The 13,951-nt window shown below is 40.2% G+C and overlaps 1 protein-coding gene across 1 annotated transcript in view; it reads left to right on the forward strand.

The window, feature by feature from the left end:
- Positions 1-13,951, forward strand: part of LOC120790563 (voltage-dependent R-type calcium channel subunit alpha-1E) — a 100,424-nt gene that overhangs the window by 80,602 nt on the left and 5,871 nt on the right. Inside the window, exons 22-41 of the mRNA XM_040128225.1 lie at positions 347-570; positions 1,167-1,278; positions 1,659-1,788; positions 2,212-2,271; positions 2,974-3,080; positions 3,311-3,322; positions 3,539-3,635; positions 5,126-5,286; positions 5,723-5,860; positions 6,494-6,695; positions 6,847-7,011; positions 7,835-7,945; positions 8,033-8,113; positions 8,285-8,470; positions 8,691-8,782; positions 9,794-9,953; positions 10,132-10,259; positions 12,221-12,317; positions 13,558-13,663; positions 13,785-13,892. Coding sequence (XP_039984159.1) covers positions 347-570; positions 1,167-1,278; positions 1,659-1,788; positions 2,212-2,271; positions 2,974-3,080; positions 3,311-3,322; positions 3,539-3,635; positions 5,126-5,286; positions 5,723-5,860; positions 6,494-6,695; positions 6,847-7,011; positions 7,835-7,945; positions 8,033-8,113; positions 8,285-8,470; positions 8,691-8,782; positions 9,794-9,953; positions 10,132-10,259; positions 12,221-12,317; positions 13,558-13,663; positions 13,785-13,892 — 2,477 coding nt within the window. The remainder of the gene's footprint in view (positions 1-346; positions 571-1,166; positions 1,279-1,658; positions 1,789-2,211; positions 2,272-2,973; positions 3,081-3,310; positions 3,323-3,538; positions 3,636-5,125; positions 5,287-5,722; positions 5,861-6,493; positions 6,696-6,846; positions 7,012-7,834; positions 7,946-8,032; positions 8,114-8,284; positions 8,471-8,690; positions 8,783-9,793; positions 9,954-10,131; positions 10,260-12,220; positions 12,318-13,557; positions 13,664-13,784; positions 13,893-13,951) is intronic.

The raw sequence follows: 13,951 nt of genomic DNA on the forward strand, positions 1-13,951 counted from the left end.
GTTTAATGCCAGTGATTTTCAGCGACCTGGCCATGACCTGGAGATGTTGTGTAACAAAACACAGACATCCCTTTTTGTGTGCTCGATTTTTACAGGCGTTTTTTTTCTATGTGATAGCATTAAGAGAGAGGTGACAGGAAATAAGGGCAAAGGGGTGGTGACATGACACAAAGGTCCCTAGCACAGAACCCCATTGTCCTTTATTCATGCATCTACACATAGTATTTTTTGTGGCTTGTCCAGCACTGGGGCCTTTTAGATTCACCACCGAAAAGCACCAACTGTACTGTAGGTAAATCACAGCCCGCCTGTTTGTCCAATAATGTGTTTCTCTCTGCATCTACAGACAGGACGACTGGAGCGACACAAACCCACAAGACAACCAGAGCCACACTGGTGACCAGAAGCAGGAAGACCTTCCTCAATCAGACCCTTCTTCACCTGCCATACCGGAGGACGACAAAGAAGAGAAAGAGACAGAGCAGGACCAGGACAAATGTCAGCTCAGCTCCAGCGTGATTGTAGAGGTGCCCAATGTGCAGTCATGTCTGGAGCTCTCTACGATCACAGGTATTGGTGCAATTGTTGTGGTTTTCAGGTGCTGATTAGGAAACTTTTTTCATACTGTATCTGGTAACATTAGTAGGTGTTTTGTTACTGTATTTGGTTTTTAATATTCTTGTGACTTACTTGGAAAAGGTTTCATTTCAGGGAAGTGGTACAGATGATCCACAAGTGCTCATCAATATGAGCCCTTCCCACATCTCTTTGGATGAACACACCCCTTGCTGAGCTGTCAATTTCGTTTGATTCTCAAACTGGAAAAAGCATGGCAACTTTCATAAAGTCTTGAGCAAATTTTGGTTCTGAACAAATCTGAGATGAGAAATATGCCATGCAGTTGCAGAGTCATGTTCATTTCATATCTATTAAACCTAGTTTAAATTGTAGTCTCCCAAGTTCAGGCATTTTTAGAGGCGGTGAGTCACGTCACCTTCTAGTCAGACCCCATAGTTCACTGATTTGGCTCGCTGCTAACAGACTCAATCGGTTCTCACTGGATATTTTCCAGATTAAAACCATCTTTTTGACACCGTCTTCCCAGACTATCCTAGTGGGAAATATATGATAGGACTTCACCTTCTTCTTCCCCTGACCTTCTCCAGTCAACAGTAAGGACCCTGAAACCTGTAAGTCAGAGAAGGAGGAGGCCGAGGAGACAAACCCTGTCAACACTGTGACTCCGAACAGCATGTTCATCTTCAAACCTGAAAACCCGTAAGTTGCTACCACTCACACTTCTCACAGGAAACTGTTGTGCTTTTTTTACTGTTTCACACTTTTCACATTCTTTGCACAAGAGTCCTTACAGCAGTGTGGAGTCGTTAGGGGTAGATATCTTTAGAATATTGTAGTGATGACAGAATGATGGTACCTCAAACATCACATGCACTTGGAATAAATTGCCACCTCTGGAACATTTTCAACATGTTCGAAGTTTTGTCTTTGTCGTTAAGATTTGTTGCACAACATCCATGTTGTTTACTACTGCAGCCATTAACTTTGAGTTAGGTGAAGCATGCACAGTCTTAACTCTTACTACACATGGTACCTGACCTCTGGATCACATCCTCACTCTGCCATCTGCTCTCTCTCAGGGTGCGTCGAGCATGTCACTATGTGGTGAACCTCAGGTACTTTGAAATGTCCATCCTGCTGGTTATAGCCGCTAGTAGTATAGCACTAGCTGCTGAGGACCCTGTGGCTACCTCCTCTGACTGGAATAAGGTTTGTGCTCACATTTATCTCTGTAGTAAATCATCTTTCTGACAAAGGCACAGCTGTGGCATTGATAATTTGATATTATATATAAATTTCCTTAAATTGTTTTGCAAAATGCCGCTAATGTGACTTGATGGGAGGCAATTAAATTGGTGCTGAGTGGAGCAAATGAAGTCTGAGGCACAGTGAGCCTGGTTGTTTATGGGAGGAATGATGTTAATTATCTTCTGTTTTATTACCATCATTCGAGGGGACTGTTTCTGACTAAACCACAATCTGAGATTTGGAAGTAATATCAGACTTAATGAAATCAAGAAGCAGAAGGATTTCTTTCTTTTCTTAATGAAAAACTAATTTCTGTTTTTTTGTGTTATATCCACACCTTATTTGATGCTCAGATTTTTCTCTTCTGTCTCATGCTCATTGTAGGTTCTGCGTTATTTTGATTATGTGTTTACTGGAGTCTTCACATTTGAAATGATTATAAAGGTGAGTTACTGTGTAAAAATCTAACATAATAACAATAGTGATAACAATTTAAAATAAATAAATAAATAAATGTGCGTGTCGCTGTGTTGTGATGGTTTAAAGAAATGGGAGTAAAACATGTAAATATACCTGTGTTGATCTCTAAAATATGGAGCCACTGAAACTGAACTCAGGAACTAAACTATAATTTTCACACATGACGAAACAAGTTGTTTTGACTTGTGACCCCATAAAATAAAGATATGTGTACTTGCGACCCTTCATCTCTTGTTGATTGCTGTATGTCTAGCAGCTCGAGTAAAGAGTGATTTTTTTTTCTTGTTTTATTTGAATAATTTTCATAGTTGGTCAAAAGTAAAATTAGCTAGTAATTTACAAGAAAAAAGGCAAATATTAGAGGAATGTCTGAAAAAAATCACCATTACTTTGTGTGGCAGAAATGTGCATTTTCTCCTTTCCTCTGCTGTAAATCATATCGTGACCACTCAGATTTATCTTGCAAGGGTCCCTTGATGCCCAGGTTGGGAATAACTGCTCTATGTTATCGCAGAGTAACAGACAGCTTCGTCAGAACCAATGAGTCTCTGTAATGATCTGACACTGAAACAGAAATACCTAAAAAGATATTAACTCAAAGTTGACTCCTGCTTGGAAACTAACCTGGAAAAGTATATATTCTTCTTTGCACACCCTTGTCCTCAGATGATTGACCAGGGTCTGATCCTCCATGATGGCTCCTACTTCAGAGACCTGTGGAACATCCTAGACTTCATCGTCGTGGTGGGAGCACTGGTGGCCTTCGCCCTCACGTCAGTAACATGATTTATTTTAACTACTCACATTAACTTATCATATGTCTAAACATGTCTATAAAGTGTCTATAAATCAACTGTAATTAGGCTTTAGCACTGTAAATAAGTGTTTCATTTGATGTGTAGTCATCTCCTCCATTTTTTTTTTTACAACTGTTGATATACGTGTCCATCTCTCCTGTTTATCTTCAATTTGTGGATGGGGCCCCTGTGGGAATCACCAGCAGCAATGTGATGGGGTAAAAGCCACCAAAGTCTACCTCTCTCAGAGATATTAGCACCTTTAAACATGCAAAATTCAGAGTGTAATATAAGTCAAATATGTCAGATTAAACTTACTCTAAAGGTGGATGAATGAAGTGGAAAAACAGTTAAGCCAATCAAGGAGTGTCTAAAAATGTGATACTTACTGTGCTGCTATGTGTGATGCTTACGCTCTCTGTTTTGCTGTACAGAAATAACAAAGGACGGGACATTAAAACCATCAAATCTCTGAGAGTGTTGCGTGTCCTCAGACCGCTGAAGACCATCAAGAGACTTCCTAAACTCAAGGTCAGAGATGCTCTGTCTTTGATATCTTGGTTGTGTTTCCATACTTGTGTTATTTGAATATTTCTGACAAGATCTGTCATTATGAACTAGTTATGAGTTAAAAAGATAAAAAACTAGAACAAGTGATCAAAACATTAAAAAATATCAAACAGATCATACTAGTTGTCAGGTACGTTGAATGTGAAGTTTGGTTAAAAGTTGAAAAGAGAAGATTTTAACACACATCATGGCTACATTTTGACCAAAAACACTAATGTCCATAGATGTTGGGTGCACTGCATTGCATATTTGTATATTTGTATTTGTATAGCACCCAAATAAGTCTTTCCATCATTTCCTTTCTTTTCCGATAATGTATTTTGTAAAGCCTTCAGTGTTATCGTATGAAGAGGTTTACAAGTGTATATCTTTACACTTTAGTGGCTTTTCTCATCTCAGCGTCCACACAAACACTGACAGAAACAAAAGCTATGTCTTAAAGATACTTCCTCTTTCATTCCTCATGACTGTAATCTGAAGACCTGAGAGCAGAGACAGGAAAAGTAGACAGACAAGGCGATAAACCATAAGGTGACAGACTGTGATCCTCAGGGCATGTTGTCAGGGCTGAGATCCCCAACCTCTCAAAGTCTGTCTACAGGGAGAAAACAAAGAGGAGAGGAGAGGAGATAATAAATCACAAAAACTGAAATAGTCAAACATATTAATATACAGAAGGATAATGCCTGAAAATGAAGAAAAGCAAAATATAGTCCACAAAGACCAAATAACATAAATTGGAAACTGGAGCAGAGTGGAGGCAGAAAGAGGACAGCAGGTGATTTGCTGATAGTAGAGCTAAAGGGAATAATAAACCAGCAGTAAAAGAAGGGAGGGAAGAGTTAGAAGTGAAGCCGGGAATTAGGGAGCCTGATAAGGAGGTGGAAGACTGTCTGAGTGTACGAACAGATAGTCATCATGGGATTGCGACTAATACCATTCACTCAGAACTATATATAGCAGATACACACATGTAATTTCATTTACCGAGGGAGGGAGTAAAGATCTGTGAGAAAAACATTAACTCTCCCTTAAGGGCCATGAATGAATTTACTACCAAGATTTCCGTTTATGAGCTGTGGTGTCAGAAAATTGGACAACAAACAACAAGCAAATGTTGGCGTCGGGAATAGGATAATATGATGTATTTTTGAGATATTTTCTTGCATTCATTTGGTGGGAGTTGTAAAAAAGCTGATTGGTAGATGCTTGAGTCTCTCACAAGCTTTCAAAGAAAGTAAAACAGTCCCCACTCAAATATTCCATATTCCACTTTGACAAAATAGATTAATGCATAAATTAATAAATACAAATCTTGACAGTTACATGCTGCATGTGGAGAATATGGGGAAAATGAAATATCTGAATTTGGTTTGACTTCCCCTGCAGTGTCTGAACCCCTGCACCTTTTTTGTTTTTTTTAATATATCTCACGTGTCTTTCTCTTCCAGGCGGTTTTTGACTGCGTGGTGACGTCTCTGAAGAATGTCTTCAACATCCTGATTGTCTACAAACTTTTTATGTTCATCTTTGCCGTCATTGCTGTGCAGCTCTTTAAGGGGAAGTTCTTCTACTGTACCGACAGTTCAAAGGACACAGAGAGGGACTGCCAGTAATACCTTCCTTCCTACTTGGTTTCTTCCTTTATTGCCTCTTTCTTATTTACATCCATCTTTCTTTGTTTTTATGCTTGTCTCTTTCTTTTCCTTTCCTTTCTTCTTAATTATTTATTGGTTTACTTCTGATCTTTTTACATACAATAACTTCTTTCATTTGGTTCGTCATTCATCTCTTTCTTAACCCCTCTCCTGTCTTTCTTCTTCTTCTTTACCTACTTATCTCCTTCCTTCTTTCTTTCATAAATCAATTCATTCATTCCTTTTGGGTTAATTGTTTCAACTGCATTTTTTCCTGTGGCTTTACGCCCTCCTAAAACTTGAGGCTAAAGTTGATAAACCCTTTTAAAAATGTTACAAACCTGTCTTGAATTCTACACTTCTTATTTATGCCTTCATTTTCTGATGCCCGTCTGTTGTCTGCTCTTGTAGGGGTTACTACATTGACTATGGGAAAGACAAGAAGGAGGTGAAGAGAAGAGACTGGAAGAGGCACGAGTTTCACTACGACAACGTCATCTGGGCTCTGCTCACCCTCTTCACTGTTTCCACTGGAGAGGGTTGGCCTCAGTGAGTGTCTGACGGGAATCAGTGGACGAGTGCTAATTCTCATGCTGGATGAGGAAATTCAACAAGTACCATTTTCCATTCTTAGAGGGCTCATTAGTTTTTTATGAGCATTATAACCTTCTAACATCTGGCTTGTTCTTTGGTAATGGTTAAATCTGACCTTTGATGAAGGAAATATAATAGATGTGATTAATTTAACAAAGATTTTGCCATTCATTATCTCACAATAAGGTTACACCAATATTCCTCTGACACTGCTTGTGGGTTTGTACTGTTCCAACCCTTGTTAATTAACTGCTGCTGTGGAAATAAAATAAAATGATATCCTCTTCCAAATAGCAAATTGGCATTTAAGCCCTACCCAAGTGAACAAATACTTCTAGCACATGAGATAATTTTTTTACATTTTTGAAAAGAAACAGTTGACAAAGAAACATTTCCTCTACAGGAAGCATTCATTTTAATGAAATTATACTTGTATTCTATGGGGAATGAATAAGTCTGATACATTTTTGGTGGGTGTCTCAGTAAAATCATTAATATTCTTTTGTGGCTGCTAAACATAGGAAGTTTTTCATTTTTGCTCGTGCTTTCATTAGCATTAATGTTAGCATTGTGTCTCTGCGGTTTCAGGGTCCTGCAGCACTCAGTAGATGTGACCGAGGAGGACAGAGGGCCAAGCCACGGCAACAGGATGGAGATGTCGATCTTCTACGTCATCTACTTTGTTGTCTTTCCTTTCTTCTTCGTCAACATCTTTGTGGCTCTCATCATCATCACCTTCCAGGAACAGGGGGATAAGATGATGGAGGAGTGCAGCCTGGAGAAGAATGAGGTGAGCAAAGATCTGTTTCTTCCTGTAGAGTTTAAAGCAAACAGAAAAGAAGCCTGTCATTCAAAGAAACAAAGGATAGTTGACTGCCTTCTGCGTTTTTTACTGTTTCATGCCCCTTGCATTCCTCTTTCACCCGTCTTCTGTGTTTCAGAGGGCGTGCATAGATTTTGCCATCAGCGCCAAGCCCCTGACCCGTTACATGCCACAAAACCGTCACACGTTCCAGTACCGTCTGTGGCATTTTGTGGTGTCACCCTCTTTTGAGTACACCGTCCTGGCCATGATCGCTCTCAACACCATTGTACTGATGATGAAGGTGAGGAAAATGAACCAATGACAAGAAGAAATCAAAGACCAAAGTGATTCAACTCTAATAAGACCAGAACCTAAGATGAATGATAACTGAGAGGACAACAGCTGGTTATCTACATATCCTCTTCTCTCTCTGCCCTCACTCCTATGTCATTTTCCACGTATTCTTGTTTGCTAATAGGAAAGACACACCTTGTGTTGCTTCTCAGCAACATATTCTGTTATGAACTTGCGACTGTTAACACTTTGGTTTTAAAATAAGCCCAGATGTGTCACTCCTGACTAGAAGCATGGATGTGTAGAAACTGATGTGTCCTTTTTAGCTAGCACAGCACCACCTCAACACACTGTGATGTTTGCATTTGGATCTGCTGATGTTTTAGTTTTTTTCCACCCCTCTCTCACCACTATTTATTTCCTAAAGTGGCCTTTTCTTGGGCTGTGCTGGTCGTTGAGACAGACAGAGAGTCAGACAGTCAGACAGACAGACGCGGGGTGACTCAGCCTGTATTAAATATTGATCTATAATGTCCAGGGGCTGCTATTTAGCATGACCTCATTAACTGTGGCTGCCGCCCCTAGAGGAATGACTCCTTTTATAGTACGACAGATGAGAGGTGCAGAGACTGAGGCACTATTTATGGGTCTGGAGGAATCTTCCATCAACCTGTAGACCTGCAGGGTGCAAGGCTGAAGTTCACATTGATATCAGACTGGTATCGTGAGGTTGAACTGCAGTGAATTGGTTTGGGAATGTTCCACTTTTTTAATCTTACTCATAACACAAATTACTTATAGTTTAAACTCTGCCGCTTTTCTATTTTCAGTATTACTCTGCCCCGCCGGCGTATGAGGCCGTACTGAAGCACCTAAACACAGCTTTCACTGTTCTCTTCTCTGTTGAGTGTGTCCTCAAGATTATGGCCTTCGGCTTTCTGGTGAGACAAAAGGGCAACATGCAGCCTGAATGTGAATTCAAGATCCTTTTTAGAAAAAGACTCAATGTGTCGTTCCTGTTTCTACAGAACTACTTTCGAGACACATGGAACATTTTTGACTTCATCACTGTCTTGGGCAGCATCACTGAGATCGTGGTAGACCTGCAGGTAATAAGAAAAACATGATTAAGTATCAACAGACTCTAAACACTACAAGAGAGAGAGTATACCTTCAAGACTGACAAAAGCTGATTCACAGTCAGTCCTCTTCTCTGCAAGTTTTTCCCAATTTTAAGAATTTATGTCGGCATTAATACTGTATTCCTGCCCCTACGCCAGTTTGTTGATACATTCAACATGAGTTTCCTGAAACTGTTCCGAGCTGCTCGTCTGATCAAACTACTGAGACAAGGTTACACCATCCGGATTCTTCTGTGGACCTTCGTGCAGTCCTTCAAGGCCTTGCCCTACGTCTGCCTGCTCATTGCCATGCTCTTCTTCATCTACGCCATCATTGGCATGCAGGTCAGAAGCAGGAAAAATACAGACACTTCATCAGTCTCTGTCTCTCAGTGGAGACAGTGTTTAACATGCTACATTTAGCTACATTTTATTTAGCATCCTGCAGCACCATAAGTATATTTGTTTGTTGGTGAAATTCAGTCTTTAATGGCGACAGTGTTTATGTAATGCCATACAAATTTTGCATGTTTTTTGCATATGTGTGTATATATGTGCGCATCAGGTGTTTGGGAACATAAAGCTGAATGAGGAGACTCACATTAACCAGCACAACAACTTCAAGACCTTCTGTGGTGCTCTGATGCTGCTATTCAGGTAGGAAACCTTGGCATTTGCAGACTTTGTCAAGGCAGAAACAATCTTGGGAGCCGAGGTCCAATCTGAAACTCAACACTTCACTGTCACTAATTACTGTTCTTAATCCAGTGGCTTAGCTTTGTTACTTGTTACTCTAGAGTAGTTAGCGTTTTTGTGTTAAATTGAGACCTAGCTGTGATCCAAACTACTCTAGACTCGCTACACTTGTCTCACTAGATAACACATTTCTTCAATGTAGTCTGAATGATGTTGCTAGGTTACATTAGTAAGGCTTTGCTCTCTAAGTACCCAAGGGGCTACTCAATGTCAAGAGGAGATAGATGCTGCAATGTACCACTTACATCCTTAACAAATAGCTTTGCAGACATTGTGAGTTTTATATCTGGTGATGAAAAGCAGCGAGGGTAAAAGAATGAAATGACTGTCTAGGCCAAAGTGCTGATATTTATTTCTCCACATTGAAGTGCAAGTTTGTTCTCATATGACATGACATGTGACACGTTCTCATAAGGCAAAAAATCTGTATATTTCAAGATGATAAAAATCATACCCCTCAGTTCTGGCTATCTGAAATATGTGGATTTAAACATGGCAGAATAACTTGCTAGAAGTATGACATTTGCAGTAAAGCTACAATAAAAAAGCAGCTGTATAAAACATCAGCACTGACATTAAAAGAAATCAAATGGACAGAACTACTGCATATAGTTTAGTAAATATGTGCTGTAAATATGTTTGTTAGACTACACAACCACATCTCAAGTTCCCAGCATCTAACAGCTGTCTCTAAGCGGGAAGTGTCAGCCTTGATGCTTCGATTGCACCCTCTAAAGGGCTGACATACTGTAACCGTGAATAAACTGTTGAGCTGGATGACCTGAGTCCTAACCAACCTCTTCTCCTCATGTTGCGTAATGTGTGTGTGTGTGTGTGTGTGTTTTTGTGTGTGTGTGTGTGTGTGTGTGTGTGTGTGTGTGTGTGTGTGTGTCTGTGTGTGTGTGTGTCCAGGAGTGCCACAGGGGAGTCATGGCAGGAGATCATGTTGTCGTGTCTGGAGGGGCAGCAGTGTGAGACGGACCCTTCTCTTACGTCCAACCAGGAGGGGGGCTGTGGCTCCGACTTTGCCTATTTCTACTTTGTCTCCTTCATTTTCTTCAGTTCCTTTCTGGTAAGACAAAGAAACTGGAATGTGGATAAAACCTCTAAGTTGCAACAAGGATACATTGCACTTTCTGCATTCCATATTTTGTAAATTAATTGTTGCATGTTCTTTTTCGAGCACTTTCCACTTTTACTTAAATAAATATCAAGCCTTCTCCTTCCTCTGCTGTTTGTCGTATATCCAGATGCTGAACCTATTTGTGGCTGTGATCATGGATAACTTTGAGTATCTAACGAGAGACTCATCCATCCTGGGTCCCCACCACCTGGATGAGTTTGTCCGGATCTGGGGGGAGTATGATCGTGCCGCCTGGTCAGTGTTTCGCAGGCTTTATGCTACACCAACGCTTCCATCAATAGTGGAGCCTCCACTTTTTAATGGCATCAAATGATAGTATATATATATATATATATATATATATATATATATAATATATATACACACACACACACATAAAAACACATAGTAAGGTAGTACAATATATAAACATCGATCCGTGGACATACAGCACTCTGGCTGAATATTTCGTAACTTCTTCCATTTCTGCACACTTCAACATCACTCAACACACTGGACTTGATTAACCAGTCACTTAGAACTTATTACCATGAAACCTTGGCAAAACTCTTCTTCTCCCCAAGGACACTGAAAAAACATGAATTTGTCTCACTGACACTAGTGAAAGAGCCTATATTCACTTTACAAGTAGTGATACACATGGTCCAGGCACTACAGTAGTTAATGCTCACTTCAAGGGTACAGTGTCATACATTAAAGTAAGACAGTAGACAGTACAGTTACACCTAAGTTATAATGTAGAGAACCATATGTATCTCTGTTACGCACAAATATATTAAAGTACCAATTTTGGTTAGTACATCTTTTATAAATACGATATCACTAGAACACTCTACTATTGCACTGGGTTTGGTAGAGTACAAATAACTGACCCACTGGTTTAGTTTAAACGGGACCTTGGAAAGCTCTGAAACTCAACCAGATTCACCACCTTGCTGTCCCTTGATGTACACTGACTGGTGGGACAAACACACACTTTCTAGCATCTGGACAAGCTGCAACAGAGATAGATGACAACAGCTACCAATAACCATGCCCAAAAAATTTCACCAGCACACAGAAAAGTATTGTTAGCAAAACTAATAATCATGAGTTTTATAACGGTGTGATTTTTAAGTGAAATTTTTATACTTGTGTTCGTCACAGGTGAAAAAAATCTTCGAGTTAATGTTGTTAAGATGTCTTAAAACTGCTGCTTTGATAGTTTTTCATCTTTGCACGAGAGGACTGACTCCATATAGGTGATTTCATCCTTCTTGTGGACTACAAGAGCAATGATAAGCAACTAAAGACATGTATGTTCTTTACAGTGGTAGGATCCACTATAAGGAGATGTACAAAGTTGTACGCACTATCTCACCTCCACTGGGCTTTGGGAAGAACTGCCCCCACAGGGTGGCATGCAAGGTTTGGTTTCCCCCATGTCAACAACCCCCACCACCCACACCCTACACCCTCTCTGCCTCTTTCTTGTGGGATCCTACCTGACTTCTTCCTATCCCTCCTTTCCTTCCCTTTACCGACTGTCACTGCCCTGCTTGACCTTTAGGGGTGTGTTACTCAGGTCAAAGAATGACGACGCTCCAGTCTCAGGGTACTAAGGCACAGGATGTCCCATACTCTCCAAGACTTATGAGTAAAAAAAACCCGCACTTTTCATTTAATCAAAGCCCTTTTTTGAATGCTTAAAGCTTGCTTTTTATGCAATTGTGGAGGAATTTGAGGGAAGCCCGTGTCTTTCTACCATGTGGATCTGGTTTAAAGATGTTTTTGGACTCTCTCGCACACAGACAACACTACACAGCATAAGTATTTGATAGTACCAGATCCAGTGAGGCTGTCATTCCTTTGCGCATCCTGTCCGAGGTTTTCTCCTTTCCCAGATTTCTATGCCCTGTTGGCAGCATAGAAAGAATACAACCTGTTTTATTTCTCCTACTTTACTCTCTCCTCCTGGGTGCTGCCTTGGAATAATTCTTTCTCTTGTATCTCCTCCATTCTTGTTCCTCTCTTTTACCCCCCCCCCCGTGCTTTTTTCCTCCTCCATCCCTTGGGAACCCACTCACCGACGCTCCACCGTTATTCAATTTCTCCTCCACCTCCAACATCATCCCTCTCCCTGCCGTCCCTCCTCTTCTTCTCCCTCATTATTCCTCTTTCTCATCCCCACCTTCACGGCTACCTGGCGCCCCCAGTGGTCGTATCCATTACACAGACATGTATGAGATGTTGACCAACATGTCGCCACCTCTAGGCCTGGGCAAGAAATGCCCCTCCAAGGTGGCATATAAGGTAGACTAAACACCAGAGAATACAGGCACTGCCTTCATCTGTTAATCAACTAGGATAAGCACTGTTAAAGCTTATTTTGTGTGTCATATTTTGGAAAGGCAAAGCATTTTTTCTGTTGAATACATGATGCAATATTGCTTGTTGAAACAGCTTTAATTTCCAGTATTTTTCATTGGGAGATATATAGCGCTGCAGTAATGATTTGCCTGTTTTGCTTTGCATTTTGCCAGAGAAATAAGACGTCGTTATCTGTTTGCTTTTATCCGATGAAAGGGTCTTGGTGGAGTTAATTTCTCTAAGCCAGTTAGAAGACTGTTTTTAAACATCTACATGCTAAATCTTGTCACTTGTAGGAGATGTTCCCATGTCTTTCATACTTACTTCTCTGTTTCTTACAAATTTCTGTCTGCATGTGCCTCCTGCCACAGCCCAGTGTTACATCTGTGTGTTTTATGTAACGTATGTGCAAGTGCATGTGTTGTTGTTGGACTGTATGTATGGTCTGCAAGCATGCTCCATTGCAGATGAACACTATTCTCTTACTGCACAGTGTGTCGTGTGGGTTTATCCTTTTTAATAAAACCTGATAAGCACCACATTCTGTGCAGGCCTCTACTTACAGGACGGCAGGAGGGGACATGTGTAAAGATTCTTTTGTTGCTTATTTCGAGATCACAAAATACATTGTTTGACATAATTAACGCGTGTCAAAAAACAAGACACGGGAAATAATTGCCATGCTTGTCCTGCCTGTTCTTCTGTATCTGTTGGTGTAGTTCAATTTAAGTTTAACAAGTTTCCATTTGCAAACTAAGCTATATGAAATTGAAGTTTAAATGGAAACACTTTTATTGTTTAATTTGTACTGATGCCCAGAAAGGCCATGGTTGTTCATAATTTTTTTTTAAGCTAGTTGCTTTGAAGTCATGATTTAATTATCTTATTAATTCCATAACAGAACAATGACTTCGGCATTTTCTTCTGAAACAAAACGTATTTAAATGTTCTTTATAATTTAATAACACATTCCTGCCTGCCTCTGACCTTTATCAAATTGTAAAATCTGTAAAAACTGTAAAAGCTTAAAATTGTCTTGATCATGAGATATTGCCTCTCAAAAGTATCATGTGGGACCCACAGCAGTTCTGGGCTTGCTACTATTGTAGTTTGTTAAATTTTATCATTGTTTGTTGTTTTCCCGGGTTGTGACTGACTTTGATGCTTTCTCTGCTGCCATCAGAGACTAGTCCTAATGAACATGCCAGTGGACGATGACATGTCCGTCCACTTCACCTCCACCCTCATGGCCCTCATCCGCACTGCTCTGGAAATCAAGATAGCCAGAGGTTAGACCGAATATCAAAACCTTACAGAGACCCATTTACTGTGATGTAAAATAAAATCATCTTACATCACACACTGTGTCTCTTTTGTTTCTATGCGTGTGTTTCTTCTGTGTATTTCCAGGGGGAGAGGATAGAAATCAGATGGACCTGGACCTGCAGAAGGAGATCAGTGTCATCTGGCCTCACCTCTCTCAGAAGACAGTGGACCTGCTGGTTCCCATTCACAAAGGTGGTTTCCTTAACAGTACAATTCATATATGTTATAATCTATGTTAAATATAATATGTA

The sequence above is a fragment of the Xiphias gladius genome, chromosome 6 (genome assembly GCF_016859285.1).
Source record: "Xiphias gladius isolate SHS-SW01 ecotype Sanya breed wild chromosome 6, ASM1685928v1, whole genome shotgun sequence".
Classification (NCBI taxonomy): Eukaryota; Metazoa; Chordata; class Actinopteri; order Istiophoriformes; family Xiphiidae; genus Xiphias; species Xiphias gladius.